At 41.2% G+C, this 20,776-nt stretch overlaps 1 protein-coding gene across 6 annotated transcripts in view; it reads left to right on the forward strand.

The window, feature by feature from the left end:
* fgd4a (FYVE, RhoGEF and PH domain containing 4a) overlaps positions 1–20,776 on the forward strand; it is a 107,493-nt gene that overhangs the window by 38,245 nt on the left and 48,472 nt on the right. Inside the window, exon 1 of one of the 6 annotated variants that reach the window (XM_020481061.2) lies at positions 15,975–16,140. The exons of the other annotated variants lie outside the window; for them this stretch is intronic. Within the exon in view, the coding sequence (XP_020336650.1) occupies positions 16,074–16,140 (67 nt within the window). The 5' untranslated portion in view covers positions 15,975–16,073. Of the gene's footprint in view, positions 1–15,974; positions 16,141–20,776 lie in introns of those variants that run through there. 6 annotated transcript variants of the gene reach the window in all.

The raw sequence follows: 20,776 nt of genomic DNA on the forward strand, positions 1-20,776 counted from the left end.
CACTTGTTTTCGCTGTTTTTCATTGACATTATTTCATTATATCCATATTAATGATGCTGCTGCATGATTTCGCCTGGTCAGAAAAATGGCTAGCTGACGTCCAACACAGTTAGCTCTCTGTGCTAGGGGGAGATGGAATTCATATTTTGCAACATTGTTGCCGAGGTCTGAGTGGCAAAGAGCAAGGTTCATACAAACCTATGCTGTTGTAAACTAAATGCTAGCTAGATGCAAGAGGAAGTCATGTGTTTAATAAAAGCAGATAAAAGGGCTTCTATATAGAACCTTTTGGTCAATTGCATGACCACGCAAGAGGATGATGGTTGAACCAACTTGCAAGTAGCCTACCAATAAGCACATTCTTCTTCAATGTATTCAGGTAAGCAAAGTTGATTATGTTAATTCAAATATATGAAGCCAAAGTCATAGGATAAACTACGCTCTGAGAAGAAAATAACCTAAAAGAGTTCTTCGGCTGTCCCCATAGGAGAAACCTTTGATTAACTATTTCTGGTTCCAGGTAGAACCTTTTTGGTTCTAGGTAGAACTCTTTTGGTCTCCAGGTAGAACCCTTTCTACAGAGGGTTCTACATCAAACCCAATAGGGTTCTAACTGGAACCAAAAAAGGGTTCTACCTGGAACCAAAAAAGGGTTATCCTATGGGGACAGCCTAAGAAACCTTTTTGAACCCTTTTTACTGAGTGTATAAGTTGAAACATTATTAGAATTTGTGCATGTTTGTAAGCTAAGGTTAGCTAGCTAACCAGAAAAGGCTACTTTAATTCGTCACTTTTCAAGCTAGCCAACTAACTCTTTCAAATAAATATGATTTGTTATTATGGGATATGCCAAATAAAGCTACATACCCAGCCTAGTAATTAGATAATTGTTACTTTTATTTCAGTATTTCAGTACACTTAGGATGGAGTCATTAAACCTCGTTTTTCAACCACTCCACAAATGTCTTGTTAACAAACTATTGTTTTGGCAAATCATGGGAAAAATTATGGGAAAATCAAAATGAAATCAGCCAAGACCTCAGAAAATAAATTGTAGACCTCCACAAGTCTGGTTCATCATTGGGAGCAATTACCAAACCCCTGAAGGTACCATGTTCATCTGTACAAACAATAGTACGCAAGTATAAACACCATGGGACCACGCAGCCGTCATACCGCTCAGGAAGGAGACAAGTTCTGTTTCCTAGAGATGAATGTACTTTGGTGTGAAAAGTGCAAATCAATCCCAGAACAACAGCAAAGGACCTTGTGAAGATGCTGGAGGAAACAGGTACAAAAGTATCTATATTCACAGTAAAAACGAGTCCTATATCGACATAACCTGAAAGGCCGCTCAGCAAGGAAGAAGCCACTGCTCCAAAACCGCAATAAAAAAGCCAGACTACGGTTTGCAACTGCACATGGACACAAAGATCGTACTTTTTGGAGAAATGTCCTCTGGTCTGATGAAACAAATATAGAACTGTTTGGCCATAATGACCATTGTTATGTTTGGAGGAGAAAGGGGGAGGATTGCAAGCCGAAGAACACCATCCCAACCGTGAAGCACGAGGTTGGCCGCATCATGTTGTGGGGGTGCTTTGCTGCAGGAGGGACTGGTGCACTTCACAAAATATATGGCATCATGAGGGAGGAAAATTATATGTATATATTGAAGCAACATCTCAAGACATCAGTCAGGAATTTAAAGCTTGGTCGCAAATGGGTCTTCCAAATGGACAATGACTCCAAGCATACTTCCAAAGTTGTGGCAAACTGGCTTAAGGACAACAAAGTCAAGGTATTGGAGTGGCCATCACAAAGCCCTGACCTCAATCCAATAGAAGAGTTGTGGTCAGAACTGAAAAAGCTTGTGCGAGTAAGGAGGCCTACAAACCTGACTCAGTTAAACCAGCTCTGTCAGGAGGAATGGGCCAAAATTCCCCCAACTTATTGTGGGAAGCTTATGGAAGGCTACCCGAAATGTTTGACCCAAATTAAACAATTTAAAGGCAATGCTACCAAATACCAATTTAGTGTATGTAAACTTCTGACTCACTGGGAATGTGATGAAAGAAATAAAAGCTGAAATAAATCATTCTCTCTACTATTATTCTGACATTTCACATTCTTCAAATAAAGTGGTGATCCTAACTGACCTAAGACAGGGAATATTTACTAGGATTAAATGTCAAGATTTGTGAAAAACTGAGTTTAAATGTATTTGGCTAAGGTGTATGTAAACTTCCAACTTCAACTGTATGTATAAATTATGTATAATAAATTATGTATAATAAGTCTTGGTTATTCAATAGCCTTAATCAGTATCTATATTGTTCTCAGTCTGGCAGTAACCCAGAACTATCAGAGGCAGAGGATCTCTCTTTCAGCTGCTGTTGGCAACAGCTGGAAGTAAGTTGTTTTTCTCGATCATAACAATGATATGTCTGCATAGCATTTTGTCTTCATTAACTCATGCTAATTTCTGAAGATGAACTCATGTATTTGCTCCTTTTTCTTCTTGTCTAGAACCAGTCAACAACTGTAACGGCGTTCTTCGTTTGTTGAAAGAGAGTCGGACCGAAATGCAGCATAGTGGTTACTCATGATTTTAATGAAAAAAGTGACGATACATGAAATAACTTATGAATACGAAAAAACAACAAACGGAACATGAAACCTAATTACAGCCTATTTGGTGAACACTACACAGAGACAGGAACAATCACCCACCAAATACAAAGCGAAACTCAGGCTACCTAAATACGGCTCCCAATCAGAGGCAACGAGAATCACCTGACTCCAGATTGAGAACCGCCTCAGGCAGCCAAGCCTAACTAGACACACCCCTAATCATAGCAATCCCAAATCCTATAAAACCCCAATAAGAAACACAACACATAAACCCATGTCACACCCTGGCCTGACCAAAATATATAACGAAAACACAAAACACTATGACCAAGGCGTGACAACAACCCATACAGTACTGGCTGTAGGTAGTCCAGTGACTTTGTGGCCGAAAGGTAGCCGGTTCAAATCCTGGGCCTGGCGTTAGAAAAACAGGTGGAATTGATCTGACAACTAGAGGGCTGCTGGGTTCACATCCTCAAAATATTCCCCTACCATTGGGCCCTTGACCAAGGCTATTTACCCTTCAACATGTTCTCCATCCAGGGGCACTGCAGCTTGAACCTGTGCTCAACTCTATGTTAGGTCTGCTGTTTTGCGGGGTTAAGAACATTTTTGTTGTTCGTTGCAACTAATGGACAAAGTTTTATTGTATTGTATAGAAGTCAGCCAGAGTTGACATGGGCCATCATTCAAACAAAGAGATGCCTCCCTGGCCACCAGTGCATATTTCCAAACTATGTTTGCATAAAATGACAATACATTCTAAAAACTATGCTGGTATTCTTTTGTTCATTATTTAATTGTTTATTAAATTATATTCTTAGCAAAAAAATATTCCTATTTAATAGTAATAGCCATAATTCATAAAAGGCACCATGCATGTGTAACAGTATAACTTTAGTCCGTCCCCTCGCCCCTACCCGGGCTCGAACCAGAGACCCTCTGCACACAGACAACACACAACCTCGAAGCATCGCGGTTGTGTGTTGCTCCACAAAAGCCACAGCCCTTGCAGAGCAAGGGGAACCACTAGTTCAAGGTCTCAGAGCGAGTGACATCACCGATTGAAGCGCTAACTAGCTAGCCATTTCACATCGGTTACCCCCCTTTTGACCTCCTCCTTTTCCACAGCAACCAGTGATCCGGGTCAACAGCATCAATGTAACAGTATAGCTTCCTTCCCTCTCCTCGCCCCAACCTGGGCTCGAACCAGGGACCCTCTGCACACATCTACCACAGTCACTCACGGAGCATCGATACTCATCGCGCCACAAAAGCCATGTTGCTTACAGAGCAAGGGGAACCACTACTACAAGGTCTCAGATTGAGTGACGTCACCGGTTGAAACGCTATTAGCGCGCACCACCGCTAACTAGCTAGCCATTTCACATCGGTTACACATATGGAACGATTTTGGTTCAGTGACGAAGAACCTCTCAGGTTCTGATCAAAGACCCCTATAAAAGGGTTCTATATGAAGTAAGCGATAGAACCATTTTTGGTTCTATAAGGAACCTGTTTTTCTAAGAGTGTATGAAACGGACAACAAGCAATCTTACAATAGGATGGGGTCAGAATAGAAGGGCACAAGGCGAGACCCAAATGCAGACACAGGAGGCAGATGTTTGAGCTCCGATATTTATTATAGCAAGAGGCAGGTCGGGGACAGGCGAGAGTTAATAAACCAGGTCAGAGTCCAAACGGTACAAGGTTATAGGCAGGCTTGAGGTCAGGACAGGCAGGGGTTCAGTACTCAGGTCCAAGTCCAAACAGTACCAGGCGATAGGTAGGCTTGAGGTCAGGACAGGCAGGGGTTCAGTATTCAGGTCCAAGTCTAAACAGTACAAGGGGATAGGCAGGCTCGAGGTCAGAACAGGCAGAGTGGTCAAAGGCGGTTTCGGTGTCAGGACAGGCATGGCTCAAAATCAGGAGGGCTAGGAAATAAACAGAGACTGGGGAAAAAGGATCTAGGAAAAACTGCTGGTTGACTTGGCAAAACAAGATGAACTGGCACAGAGAGACAGGAAACACAGGGATAAATACACCCGGGATAATAAGCGACACCTGGAGGGGGGTGGAGACAAGCACAAGGACAGGTGAAACAGATCAGGGCATGACACAGAAGCCTAATATAATTCATCACTTCTCTCGTTCCATGGCACTGTGTGCACACGTAAGTCTAATTGTCTGTGCACAAAAAAATGTGCGTGTCTATACAAAATACTAGGCTCCTGTCAATTGTATTGTTTCTTATGTACAAAGAAGATTCTCCCAAAAAATCTGCTGTTGATATGGCAATAGTTTGGAGCACGGGTGGAACTTTGGTTTTAGAAGTAGGGGGGGACGTAATTATTTTTATAAATGTTTTTATCCAGTCGGATAAACACACCAAACAACCTACCTGACCGCTCAGAGGCATCCGCATGATCCTAATGCACACTATTGCATCTTTTTGTGTCACATCCCAATGATAAAACTGGGGGGAGGCACAAAATGTTGCGCCCCTGGTTTGGAAGTTTGTGTTTTCGGTAATCGGACGAAGGGGCGCTCTTTGAAAATGGTGATGGACTTGAACAAACGAAATGCAGGTTTGTGAATAATGAAAAGGCCTCCAAAATAACCATTTAAAACCCCTATATTCATAGGTTTATTTTGGCTAATGGACTAATTAAAAAGATGTAACTATGTGATGTTGCTAAACCAGCCTTGATAAGGGGAGGGTAGGCTATGCTTGTTTTTTAATTGAACTAAATGGCGGGAAACCAATCGTTTTAAAAAATGTTTCGAAATACAAGATTCACCGACACAAAAGGCACATCTCTCCTTCCATGGGTACTGTGCGTCATGGCTCGATAGGCTGTGATTCAGCTCTCAGAATCCATGCCATTACCCACTGCATTACCGCGAAGACCGTTTTTTTTGTAGGTCTTAAAACTTTCCATTAGTGTTGCATGAAATTGTCATTTATTCACGTGTTTTTAAGGACACCTCAAATATTGCCACCCCAGGGCAAGCATGCTTATATTAGACAGGTGAATTGCTGAAATCTAGCATTATGGCTGGAAAATTCCAGTGCAACCGTTTATACATAACGAAATTGCTTAATAATGTGCTCTTCCTTAGCACCAGCCACAAATAGTCCAGAGAGCGAAAAGGACTGAATAGGCCATTTCAGTTTTCACATAGAAATAAGTTGCATTTGCAAAGTATTTTAAGAAACTGGAAAACATATCAAGCTCTGTATTCTTATATTCTACACGTATTATCAGATTAACTGTTTGGTACAAATACTTATCAGACTGAAGATACAAATGCTGGTAAACACTCAAATACGTTTAGTTTCTTTTTGGTGCACTGGGCCTTTTACTAGTCATGTATTAGAGAACCTATATAGATGTTTTCAGAGTGGGCAAAATAAATTATTCTGCATCAGTCCCCCCCCCCCCCCCCCAAAAAAAAAAAATACTCAGACCAAATTATATTTCAAAACTCAAGATTTGATAATGAAATAGATCAGTTGGTATAGCACTTGACAGACACAGTTGAGCATACATTTAAATAATTTACAAATAATTTGCTTTTTTATTTTACTGGAAGGATGGTACCTGCATCTGATGGTCATGGTGCTTTCCAGACAACTGGGAGTTAGGGAACAAAACAAGGTCATATCATGACATCCGTGATCTTCATGTCTGAAACTCAGAGCTCTAGAAAGATGCCAGAGTTTCTGACTTGGAATTCCGGGTTGGAATTCCGAGTCGTTTTTTCAGAGTTTCCAGTTATCATGAACGCACTGAAGTCGGAGAGTTCCGAATTGTTTTGAACACGGTATTATTCTCAGTAGAGGGTCCGCATCTCACGGTGCCTGCTCTCTCCTTCTTTTCCTATGGTGAGACCAACCAGAAAGAGTGGACACTGTCTTCCACTTGATGGCAAAACTCAAGTCACACTGGGTCTGTCTTGTGCACAAATTAATGTTGTTCCTATGACCAGAGAAAGTGAAATATTTCTCGATATTAAAGTAGACACGATGAGCTGCTAATCATTAAAAAAATGCACAGCTTTCGATACAGTTGGCCAGGGACACAACTTTCACTGGGGACTGGGGGGGACAGTTTTATAATTGTAATGCAAAACGAGGCAACGGTGTGCTTAAGGACCATGCGGATGCCTCCGCGTGACCAGGTAGGCTGATTGCAGTGTTTATTCGACTGGATAAAAATAATAATTTAATATGTTCCCCCCAGGTAGATTGTCGGATTCTGGACAGCAGCTACAATGCGAGAGAGTGATATATGATGACTGTCTGTCGATTTTATCACACACTCAGAGTTCCTATATTGATCCCTTCTCCCAGAGTTCAGAGGGCCTTCATTCCTGTGTGTCTGGTTAAATCTTCATTATTGTCTCTGACTGTCTCACCACTTAATTTCACACCTGAATAGATAATAGCCTGGAGATCTCTCTGATATGGACTCCTTCTGTGTTCTCTCACTCCCTCCCTCCCTCCTGCTCTTTCTCTCAATTCAATAAAATGTAAGGGCTTTATTGACATGGGAAACATATGTTAACATTGCCAAAGCAAGTGAAGTAGATAATAAACTAAAGTGAAATAAACAATAAAAATGAACAGTAGACATTACAAAAGTTCCAAAATAATAAAGACATTTGAAATCTCATTTTATGTGCAAATAGTTATAGTAGAAAAGGGAAAATAAATAAACATAAAAAGGGTTGTATTTACAATGGTGTTTGTTCTTCACTGGTTGCCCTTTTCTTGTGGAAACAGGTCACAAATCTTGCTGCTGTGATGGCACACTGGTATTTCACCCAGTAGATATGGGAGTTTACCAAAATTGGCTTTGTTTTCAAATTCTTTGTGGATTTGAGGGAAATATGTGTCTCTAATATGGTCATACATTTGGCAGGAGGTTAGGAGGTGCAGCTCAGTTTCCACCTCATTTTGTGGGCAGTGTGCACATAGCCTGTCTTCTCTTGAGAGCCAGGTCTGCCTACAGCTGCCTTTCTCAATAGCAAGGCTATTCTCACTGAGTCTATACATAGTAAAAGCTTTCCTTAAGTTTGGATCTGTCACAGTGGTCAGGTTTTCTGCCACTGAGTACTCTGTGTTTAGGACCAAATAGCATTCTAGTTAGCTCTGTTTTTTTGTTAATTCTTTCAAATCAAATCAAATGTATAGTGTAGTGAAATGCTTGTGCTTCTAGTTCCAACAATGCAGTAATAACCAACGAGTAATCTAACCTAACAATTCCAAAACTACTACCTTATACACAAGTGTAAAGGGATAAATAATACAGTGTGTACATAAAGATATATGAATAAGTGATGGCACAGAACGGCATAGGCAAGATGCAGTAGATTGTATCGAGTACAGTATATACAGTGGGGCAAAAAAGTATTTAGTCAGACACCAAATGTGCAAGTTCTCCCACTTAAAAAGATGAGAGAGGCCTGTAATTGTCATCATCGGTACACTTCAACTATGACAGACAAAATGACGGAAAAAAATCCAGAAAATCACATTGTAGGATTTATTTATGAATTTATTTGCAAAATATGGTGGAAAATAAGTATTTGGTCAATAACAAAAGTTTATCTCAATACTTTGTTATATACCCTTTGTTGGCAATGACAGAGGACAAACGTTTTCTGTAAGTCTTCACAAGGTTTCCACACAATGTTGCTGGTATTTTGGCCCATTCCTCCATGCAGATCTCCTCTAGAGCAGTGATGTTTTGGGGCTGTTGCTGGACAACACGGACTTTCAACTCCCTCCAAAGATTTTCTATGGGGTTGAGATCTGGAGACTGGCTAGGCCACTCCAGGACCTTGAAATGCTTCTTACGAAGCCACTCCTTCGTTGACCGGGCGGTGAGTTTGGGATCATTGTCATGCTGAAAGACCCAGCCACGTTTCATCTTCAATGCCCTTACTGATGGAAGGAGGTTTTCACTCAAAATCTCAAGATACATGGCCCCATTCATTCTTTCCTTTACACGGATCAGTCGTCCTGGTCCCTTTGCAGAAAAACAGCCCCAAAGCATGATGTTTCCACCCCCATGCTTCACAGTAGGTATGGTGTTCTTTGGATGCAACTCAGCATTCTTTGTCCTCCAAACACGCCGAGTTGAGTTTTTACCAAAAAGTTATATTTTGGTTTCATCTGACCATATGACATTCTCCCAATATTCTTCTGGATCATCCAACTGCTTTCTAGCAAACTTCAGGCGGGCCTGGACATGTACTGGCTTAAGCAGGGGGACATGTCTGGCACTGCAGGATTTGAGTCCCTGGCGGCGTAGTGTGTTACTGATGGTGGGCTTTGTTACTTTGGTCCCAGGTCTCTGCAGGTCATTCACTAGGTCCCCCCGTGTGGTTCTGGGATTTTTGCTCACCGTTCTTGTGATTATTTTGACCTCACGGGGTGAGATCTTTCGTGGAGCCCCAGATCGAGGGAGATTATCAGTGGTCTTGTATGTCTTCCATTTCCTAATAATTGCTCCCACAGTTGATTTCTTCAAACCAAGCTGCTTACCTATTGCAGATTCAGTCTTCCCAGCCTGGTGCAGGTCTACAATTTTGTTTCTGGTGTCCTTTGACAGCTCTTTGGTCTTGGCCATAGTGGAGTTTGGAGTGTGACTGTTTGAGGTTGTGGACAGATGTATTTTATACTGATAACAAGTTCAAACAGGTGCCATTAATACATGTAATGAGTGGAGGACAGAGGAGCCTCTTAAAGAAGTTACAGGTCTGTGAGAGCCAGAAATCTTGTTTGTTTGTAGGTGACCAAATACTTGTTTTCCACCATAATTTGCAAATAAATTCATTAAAAATCCTACAATGTGATTTTCTGGATTTTTTTTCTCATTTTGTCTGTCATAGTGAAAGTGTACCTATGATGAAAATTACAGGCCTCTCTCATCTTTTTAAGTGGGAGAACTTGCACAATTGGTGGCTGACTAAATACTTTTTTGCCCCACTGTACATGAGATGAGTAATGTAGGGTATGTAAACAAAGTGGCATAGTTTCCAATGTGTCAAATAAATATATTTTTGTTTTCTAATGATTTGTTTGGGTCTAATAGTGTTGCTGTCCTGGGGCTCTGTAGAGTCTGTTTGTGAACAGAGCCCCAGGACCAGCTTGCTTAGGTGACTTCTCCAGATTCATCTCTGTAGGTGATAGCTTTGTTATGGAAGGTTTGGGAATCGCTTCCTTTTAGGTGGTTGTAGAATTGAATGGCTCTTTTCTGGATTTTTAGGTGTTTGCCTAATTCTTCTCTGCATGCATTTTTGGGTGTTTTACATGGAACACGGAGGATATTTTTGCAGAATTCTGCATGCAGAGTCTCAATTTGGTGTTTGTCCTATTTTGTGAATTCTTGGTTGGTGAGCAAACCACAGACCTCACAACCATTAAGGGCAATGGGTTCAAGTATTTTTAGCCAGATCCTAATTGGTATGTCAAATGTTATGTTCCTTTTGATGGCATAGAAGGCCCCTCTTGCCTTGTCTCTCAGCTCGTTGACAGCTTTGTGGAAGTTACCTGTGGCGCTGATGTTTAGACCGAGGTATGTATACTATTTTGTGTGCTCTAGGGCAACGGTGTCTAGATGTATATGTGGCCCTGGTGCACAACCAAGCAAGAGGCAAGTACATTAGTGTCTAGTTTGAGAAACCGTCGCCTCACAAGTCCTCAACTGGCAGCTTCATTAAAATGGTAACCGCAAAACACCAGTGTTTCGATCAATTAGTATAGCAGACCCTCATGCCAAATTGAGTCAAAAGCGTTTTTGAAATCAACAAAGAGTGAGAAGACTTTGCCTTTGTTTTGGTATGTCTGTTAGTCAATAAAAAAAACTATTTGATATTTGCTCAGTACATTGTTTTCATTGAGGAAATGTATGAGTCCGCTGTTAATGATAGTGCAGAAGATTTTCCCAAGGCAAACAGGCAAAGTGTCAGTACAGGACTAAGATCGCAAAGCATCAATACAGGATCAAATCTTTGTACACTGGCTCTGACGCTCGTCGGATGTGGCAGGGCTTGCAAACTATTACAGACTACAAAGGGAAGCACAGCCGAGAGCTGTCCAGTGACACGAGCATACGAGACGAGCTAAATAACTTCTATGCTCGCATTGAGGCAAGTAACACTGAAACATGCATGAGAGCATCAGCTGTTCCGGACAACTGTGTAATCACGCTCTCCGCATCCCATGTGAGTAAGACCTTTAAACAGGTCAACATTCACAAGGCCGCAGGGCCAAACGGATTACCTGGATGTGTACTCCAAGCATGCGCTGACCAACTGGCAAGTGTCTTCACTGACATTTCAACCTTTCCCAGTCTGAGTCTGTAATACCAACATGTTAAAAAGCAGACCAACATAGTCCCTGTGCCCAAAAACAGGTAACCTGCCTATATGACTACCGAACGTAGCACTCACATCTGTAGCCATGAAATGCTTTGAAATGCTGGTCATGGCTCACATCATCACCATTATCCCAGAAACCCTAGACCCACTCCAATTTGCTTACTGCCCCAACAGATCCACAGATGATGCAATCTGTCTTGCACTCCACACTGCCCTTCCCCACCTGGACAAAAGGAACACCTATGTGAGAATGCTTTTCATTGACTACAGCTCAGCATTCAACACCATAGTGCCTTCAAAGCTTATCACTAAGCTAGGGATCCTGGAACTAAACACCTCCCTCTGCAACTGGATCCTGGACTTCCTGACGGGCCGCCCCAGCTAAGGATCCTGGAACTAAACACCTCCCTCTGCAAATGGATCCTGGACTTCCTGACGGGCCGCCCCCGGTAACAACACATCCACCACGCTGATCCTCAGCACAGGTGCTCAGTCCCCTCCTGTACTCCCTGTTCACTCATGACTGCACGGCCAGGCATGACTCCAACGCCATCATTAAGTTTGCTGATGACACAACAGTGGTTGGCCTGATCACCGACAACGATGAGACAGCCTATAAGGAGGAGGTCAGAGACCTGACCGTGTGGTGCAAGGACAACAACCTCTCCCTCAACGTGATCAAGACAAAGGAGATTGTGGACTACAGCAAAAGGAGGACCGAGCATGCCCCCATTCTCATCGACGGGGCTGTAGTGGAGCAGGTTGAGAGCTTCAAGTTCCTTGGCGTCCACATCACCAACAAACTAACATGGTCCAAGCACACCAAGACAGTCGTGAAGAGGGCACGACAAAACCTATTCCCCCTAAGGACACTGAAAAGATTTGGCATTGGTCCTCAGATCCTCAAAAGGTTTTACAGCTGCACCATCGAGATCATCCTGCCTGGTATAGCAACTGCTCGGCCTCCGACCACAAGGCACTACAGAGGGTACTGCATATGGCCCAGTACATCACAGGGGCCAAGCTTCCTGCCATCCAGGACCAGGTGGTATCAGAGGAAGGCCCTAAAAATGGTCAAAGACACCAGCCACCCTAGTCATAGACTGTTCTCTCTGCTACCACACGGCAAGTGGTACCGGAGCGCCAAGTCTAGCTCCAAGAGGCTTCCTAACAGCTTCTACCCCCAAGACTCCTGAACAGATAATCAAATGGCTACCCAGACTATTTGCATTGCCACCATTCTACACTGCTGCTACTCTCTGTTATTATCTATGCATAGTCACTTTAATACTCTACATGCATGTACATATTACCTCAATTACCTCGACACCGGTGCCCCTGTACATTGACTCTGTACCCCCTGTATATAGTCCCGCTATTGTTATTTTACACCTGCTCTTTAATTATTTGTTCCTTTTATCTCTTACTTTTTTCTGGTATTTTCTCATAACTGCATTGTTGGTTAAGGGCTAAGGATTATGTTAAAGAGTTTAAGTATAGCAATATTTTATCATTTCATTGAGGATACCATCAACACCACAGGCCTTTTTTGGTTGGAGGGTTTATATTTTGTCCTGTAGTTCATTCAATGTATTTAGAGAATGCAGTGGGTTCTGGTAGTCTTTAATAGTTGAAAAGAAAAGCGGTTTACCTATACATCTCCGTTTTGGATAACTCTTTGTGTTGTTTGCTTAGTATTTTCTCAGAAGTGGTTAGAGTATGGATTCTTCAATTACATTGAGCTGATTTCTGACGTGCTGTTCCATCTTTTCCCGTAGTGTATTTCTGTATTGTTTCAGTGATTCACCATAGTGAAAGTGTAGGCTCAGGGTTTCTGGGTCTTTACATTTTTGGTTGGATAGGTTTCTCAATTTCTTTCTTATATTTTTGCATTCTTCATCAAACCATTTGTCATTGTTATTCATTTTTTCTCTCTGCCTCTCCCTCTTGCTACCTCCCTCTCTCTGCCCCTCTGTCTCTTTTTCTCTTTTTGTGATGCTAATCTCTATAATGTTAAACCAGACACAACTTCTCCCTCTGATGATTTAACAGGAAGTGTTTAGCAGGGGGAGCGTTCAGGTTCACCTCTCCAGGTCGCTGTGTTCCCTAATTAGAGCTGCGTTCAAGACCCTGCAGAGACTGAGTTTGTTGTTGTACCAGACTGTGGTTCATTGAGTATCTTGTAATGTTAGTGTGTGTGCGTGACTAAGCCTATCACCTCTCTGACAAGACAGAGGGGCTCATCTGTTCCCTATCTCCCCCGACCAGCATGCATACTCTGATTGGAGGGATGTGCCTGGGCATATTAACTATCTGGTCATAACTGTGTTTGTGCAGAGAAGTGATGCAAATGAGGCCTAACTTACTGTTAATTTGCATTTCCTTACTGTGGATGGGCACTGTATTATCTGTCTTATGGTTATGTTTTATCAAGTTAGAGCCGGTTTTAATGGCATTCATGTTTCATTTGAATGGAGGAGAATGACTGCAAGTTCTCCTCTGCGTTGTTGATTCTATCATGTTTTAATGCCATAGTCAACTGTTAGATTTGTGCCTGATTGCGATGATACTAGATCTCATGCCTTTGATCACCTGGCCTGAGAGGGATAGTGTGACACACACACACCAGTGTTGGACAGTGACGTTTAAGATTAGGAGGACAATTATTGTTTTTACAGCATAATGAATGACTGTCATTCATATTCCATTCACCCAGCTCAATGTAACATCGATAGGTTTAGGCTACTACATGATACCTGAATTTGCCCTATAGCCATCATGACATTGCTACAACCTAGCCTAAAAATGTTCATTTTCATAGCAACCACATACAGCATCATCACTTTGCTCATTGTATAATTCCTTCTTGCATCAACGCACTCTCCTCCTCTTACCTTTTCCCTTCAGTGCACAACACAACAGCTGTCTGTAACCATATCAACAACCTCTCCAAGCCAAAAGTTCCAAGTTCCAGGTATTCACCTGGAATGCATTTCAATTAACAGGTGTGTCTTGTTAAAAGTTAATTTGTGGAATTTCTTTCCTTCTTAAAACTTCTTATGGGCAGGTGGAACGGTAGCGTCCCACCTGGCCAACATCCGGTGAAAATGCAGAGCGCGAAACTCAAAAATACCTAATTCAAATATTTAACATTCTTGAAAATATATCTGTTATACGTCAAAATAAAGCTTAAATTCTTGTTAATCCAGCCGCTGTGTCAGATTTCAAGAAGGCTTTACGGCGAAAGCAAACCCTGTGATTATCTGAGGACAGTGCCCCACATGCAAAGACATGAAAATCATATTTCAACCAGGCAGGTGTGCCACAAAAGTCAGAAATAGCGATATAATTAATGCCTTACCTTTGAAGATCTTCTTCTGTTGGCACTCCAAAATGTCCCAGAAACATCACAAATGGTCCTTTTGTTCGATAATGTCCTTCTTTATGTCCCAAAAATTTCCATTTATTTGGCGCGTTTGATTCAGAAATACACCAGTTTCAACTTGCCCAACAAGCCTACAAAGTATCTAATAAGTTACCTGTAAACTTGGTCCAAACATTTCAAACAATATTTCTAAGGTACCCTAAAATGTAAATAATCGATAAAATTTAAGACTGAATAAACTGTTTATAATACAGGATAAAAACAACATGAAGCTCGCTCCAGTTCACACGCACCAAAACAGTAGAATCCACCTGGAGTGACACTTACAATGAATATGACTACTTCTTTATTTCGCAAAAGAAAAACATAGAACAATTTCTAAAGACTGTTGACATCTAGTGGAAGCCATGGGAACTGCAACCAGGTTCCTATTAATAAGGGAATCCCATAGAAACCCATTGGAAAATCCAATGACCTCAATTTTTGTTTTCCCTGGATGGTTTGTCCTCGGGGTTTCGCCCGCCATATCAGTTCTGTTATACTTTAGAGTGTTTTCTATCCAAACCTACCAATTATATGCATATCCTTGCTTCTGGGCCTGAGTAACAGGCAGTTTACTTTGGGCACGCTTTTCATCCGGAGCTGAAAATACTGCCCCCTACACGAGAGGTTAATGTGTTTGAGACAATCCATTTTGTTGTGACAAGGTAGGTTGGGGTGGTATAAAGAAGATAGCCCTATTTGGTAAAAGACCAAGTCCATATTATTATTTTTTTTAAACAACTCAAACAAGCAAATAGAAATGACAGTCTATCATTACTTTAAGACATGAAGGTCAGTCAATCCGGGGGATTTCAAGAACTTTGAATGTTTCTTCAAGTGTAGTCACAAAAACCATCAAGTGCTATGATGAAACTGGCTCTCATGAGGACCGCCACAGGAAAGGAAGACCCAGAGTTACCTCTGCTGCAGAGGGTAAGTTCATTAGAGTTACCAGCCTCAGAAATTGCAGCCAAGAGCTCTGATAGGTTGTCCTCTGGAACTCTATGGAATGGGGTGAGAACCATGAGTCTCATTAGTTTTATATTGAAGTCAATGCACCCAGAGGAGAATGGAAAATAGCTGTCCTCCGGCTACTCCATGGTGCTACCCTAGAGAGTGCTGTTGAGGCTACTGTAGACTTTCATTGCAAAACAGTGTATTTTAATCAGTTATTTGGTGACATGTATATATTTAGTATAGTTTATCTAAAATTTGTAATTTTTTTAATGTCATTATTTTAATTTTATGAAATTCTCAGAGTAGGATGGTTCTCCCCTTCCCCCTCTGATGAACCTCCACTGACTCTCACACATGCACACACACACACACACACACACACACACACACACACACACACACACACACACACACACACACACACACACACACACACACACACACACACACACACATTAACTGCAGGCCCCTCCCCCACCCGGTGACACCAGCAGCATTCTGGGAACCGGTTGTACAATGACAGACAGAGAGGGTAGAGCATTGAGGGTAAACAACGCAAACACATCAACGCAGCAACAACCACCAGATGAGGAAACCTGCGACTAACCTAACTTAATTTGATCTGCTTTTCTGGTCAAACTTGGGCTGTGAGGGATTTGTCATGGAGAGGCAGTGTACTACGGACAGGCATGGGAAAACCCAGCCACACTGGAGAGGAGCTTACTCAGGTACTGTTCAGATATTATTGTTGAGTGTTGGTTTCTTTTTATAACCTCAAACACCCACACATTGTCAAATATATCCAGAAATAGATGCTCTATGTTGTAAACCTGCTGAGGAAGAGTAGTTTTGTGTAGATGGGGTTTTAAATTGTGAGTCTTAAGACAGAATAACGTGTGTACAGTATGCTGGATGTGTTGGCCCCCACAGTACTTAATGGGGGTCCGTAGTGCATCAGCACAGCACACATTGTACAGTTCTGTAGTAGGGTTTAAGCCTGATGACAAGTGATCTGTTTATCATGTGTAGAATCAGCTGACCCTCTCGCTAGCGATTCTCATGAAACCAGTTTTAACCATGGCAGTGGCAAATTAAGTTAGAAACCATGTTGCATCTGCAACAACAAACTATCATTATGAAGACTAAGATGCTTAGTTTATGGCACAGTGTCTTACTTTAAATACATTTTTGCCCAGATTTTTTTTTAATCCCCAAATTGTCATTGACAAACTGCGTCTGGATTAAATTCTTGGCTCATTTTATACAATTTTACTTAAGAAAAAACTAAGTTATTTGAATACAACCCCCAAATATGTTCCTGTTGTTTGCCCATAAAGCATAACAAATGCTCCACTAGTTGAAGTTTACATTGAACTATAATATTTATTACATTAAAGCACAGTGTCTGTGGACATGTTTCTCATTACCGCATCATTTTTAGGTACGTTTCGGTAATGAGAACTTTCATTTCAATATGATAATAAGCATCAGTTATTTAATTAAGCAGAGGTTGTCAAGAAATATGAGTTTATCATTTTTTAAATATATATATATATATATATATTTTTTTTAACTTAAAGCCACAATCTGGAGTTTGTTTTTCAGCAGAGAGCAACTCCGTTACTTAAAGGAGGTGTGTACATTTTGACATGTGTACCTGTTTTAGCACTTACCTATACTGTTGTTTGATATCCCAATACAGTTTTTGATCCATATCCCACATATTTAGATACTTTATATGAATATCATGTTATACCATTTGCCCACAGGATCCCATTCAATTTAGATCTGAAATACCTTGGAATGACACATATCCACCTCCTAATACAGGATGTAAAGGTCCTCCCCGGGGAAATAAAAACGTTGAAGTCTTTTTTTTTTTATGTTTTAATCCACTTTTGACTTTTGAAAGTACATGCACGTAATTGCAGTACTTCTACTGACATAAGGGGTATTTTAGTCAATTCCACTAAGATCAGTGATTTGAGTATTATGCAAGTCATTTGGGATTAACAAATGACACAATAAAATGAAGTATTGGGTTACTGAATCTCGGTACCATTTTTCAATGGCAAACTATGCAACGCTCATTACCGAAACATGCACTGTCATCTCTGAAAACTGCTTGTCATTACCACAATATACCAATATTTAGGAAATATTAGGAAAAACGTCATGTTTACTTTGTCATTTTGTCTTAATCTGATAGTGTGCCATTTGTTCTTTTATCCATATATTTGTACATAAAAATAACATGTACACACAAATAACAAGATTCAGAAAAGGATGTGTGAGAAATTACAAAATGCATTTTAATAATTTAATTGTAAACATATTTTTTTTCAGTGTAGTTTACTTCAGGCTTTTTATTTTTTACTTTTTTGGACTTTGAAAACTGTTACGTAATGATCTTTTTTTTGCTTTGCTTGTTGTGTAAATTGTGGTAAGTTGCATAAAATCTGATGAATAAACATAACAATAATTATGAAATAGATAAATACAGATCCTAATCTTAGTGATCCAAGAGGAATTATTGTGGAAAATGTGTTTCTTTTTAGGCAAAAATGTTTGGTCAAGTGCCAATTTTGTGAGAATCGCTGTGGTGTTATAGCACTGCCTGAGGAAAGAGGAGAGGAAAGGAGGAGAGGATGGAGAAATGTTCAGAGGTTGTCAATTATGCTTGTCAATAACTCAGCAGCTTTGCTCTGCTTTTTGCTGACTGCGTGTGTTTACTGTTACTAGGCTGTTTTTAAAGAGGCATTTGAAATGTTAACACTGCAGGGACATGATGAGTGTGTGGCACTAGAACTGAATGGAGTGTGTTCACACACACACACACACACACACACACACACACACACACACACACACACACACAACCAGGGTGGTGGAAGGTGCTCTATATCAAAATTTGTTCTATTTCCCGAATACAACAGGTGTAGACCTTACCGTGAAATGCTTACAAGCCCTTAACCAACGATGCAGTTTTTAGAAAATAGAACTAAGAAAATATTGACTAAAAACAATTACGAGGCTATATACAGGGGGTACCCAGGGGGTACAATGTGTCATGGTACAGGTTAATCGAGGTCATTTGTACATGTAGGTAGGGGTAAAGTGACATAGATAATAAACAGCAAGTAGCAGCAGTGTAAAAACAAAAGTTTATATCTATATCAGACTGTGTCAGAGGAAGGCCCGTAAAAAGACTCCAGCCTCCTAAGCCATAGAATGTTCACTCTGCTACCGTCCAGTAAACGGTACCGGACCAACAGGCTCCGACACAGCTTCTACCCTCAAGTCATAAGACTTCTAAGTTGTAAATTAAATTGCTCTCATCATATGCCCCACTCTGTTCTTTATTTTACTCTTATTATTAACTATCCTGATGCCTAGTCACTTTCCCCTGCCTTCATGTACATATCTACCTTCTACCTCTGCACATCGATCTGGTACTGGTACTCTCTGTATTTAGCTCCACATTGATCTGGTACTGGTACTCCCTGTATTTAGCTCCACATTGATCTGGTACTGGTACTCTCTGTATTTAGCTCCACATTGATCTGGTACTGGTACTCTCTGTATTTAGCTCCACATTGATCTGGTACTGGTACTCTCTGTATTTAGCTCCACATTGATCTGGTACTGGTACTCTCTGTATTTAGCTCCACATTGATCTGGTACTCTCTGTATTTAGCTCCACATTGATCTGGTACTGGTACTCCCTGTATTTAGCTCCACATTGATCTGGTACTGGTACTCTCTGTATTTAGCTCCACATTGATCTGGAACTGGTACTCTCTGTATTTAGCTCCACATTGATCTGGTACTCCCTGTATTTAGCTCCACATTGATCTGGTACTGGTACTCCCTGTATTTAGCTCCACATTGACCTGGTACTCTCTGTATTTAGCTCCACATTGATCTGGTACTCTCTGTATTTAGCTCCACATTGATCTGGTACTGGTACTCCCTGTATTTAGCTCCACATTGATCTGGTACTGGTACTCTCTGTATTTAGCTCCACATTGATCTGGAACTGGTACTCTCTGTATTTAGCTCCACATAGATCTGGTACTCTCTGTATTTAGCTCCACATTGACCTGGTACTGGTACTCTCTGTATTTAGCTTCACATTGATCTGGTACTGGTACTCTCTGTATTTAGCTCCACATTGATCTAGTACTGGTACTCTCTGTATTTAGCTCCACATTGATCTGGTACTCTCTGTATTTAGCTCCACATTGATCTGGTACTCTGTATTTAGCTCCACATTGATCTGGTACTGGTACTCTCTGTATTTAGCTCCACATTGATCTGGTACTGGTACTCCCTGCATTTAGCACCACATTGATCTGGTACTGGTACTCCCTGTATTTAGCTCCACATTGACCTGGTACTGGTACTCTCTGTATTTAGCTCCACATAGATCTGGTACTCTCTGTATTTAGCTCCACATTGACCTGGTACTGGTACTCTCTGTATTTAGCTTCACATTGATCTGGTACTGGTACTCTCTGTATTTAGCTCCACATTGATCTAGTACTGGTACTCTCTGTATTTAGCTCCACATTGATCTGGTACTGGTACTCTCTGTATTTAGCTTCACATTGATCTGGTACTCCCTGTATTTAGCTTCACATTGATCTGGTACGCACTGTATTTAGCTCCACATTGATATGGTACTGGTACTCTCTGTATTTAGCTCCACATTGATCTGGTACTGGTACTCTCTATATTTAGCTCCACATTGATCTGGTACTGGTACTCTCTGTATTTAGCTCCACATTGATCTGGTACTGGTACTCCCTGCATTTAGCTCGACATTGATCTGGTACTGGTACTCCCTGTATTTAGCTCCACATTGACCTGGTACTGGTACTCTCTGTATTTAGCTCCACATTGATCTGGTACTCTCTATGTATTTAGCTCCACATTGACCTGGTACTGGTACTCTATGTATTTAGCTTCACATTGATCTGGTACTGGTACTCTCTGTATTTAGCTTCACATTGGTCTGGTACTCTCTGTATTTAGCTCCACATTGATCTGGTATTCCCAGTATTTAGCTTCACCTTGATCTGGTACTCTCTGTATTTAGCTCCACATTGATCTGGTACTGGTACTCCCTGTATTTAGCTTCACATTGATCTGGTACTCCCTGTATTTAGCTCCACATTGACCTGGTACTGGTACTCTCTGTATTTAGCTCCACATTGACCTGGTACTGGTACTCTCTGTATTTAGCTCCACATAGATCTGGCACTGGTACTCCCTGTATTTAGCTCCACATTGATCTGGTACTGGTACTCTCTGTATTTAGCTCCACATTGATCTGGTACTCTCTGTATTTAGCTCCACATT

The sequence above is a fragment of the Oncorhynchus kisutch genome, linkage group LG4 (assembly GCF_002021735.2).
Source record: "Oncorhynchus kisutch isolate 150728-3 linkage group LG4, Okis_V2, whole genome shotgun sequence".
NCBI classification, from domain to species: domain Eukaryota; kingdom Metazoa; phylum Chordata; class Actinopteri; order Salmoniformes; family Salmonidae; genus Oncorhynchus; species Oncorhynchus kisutch.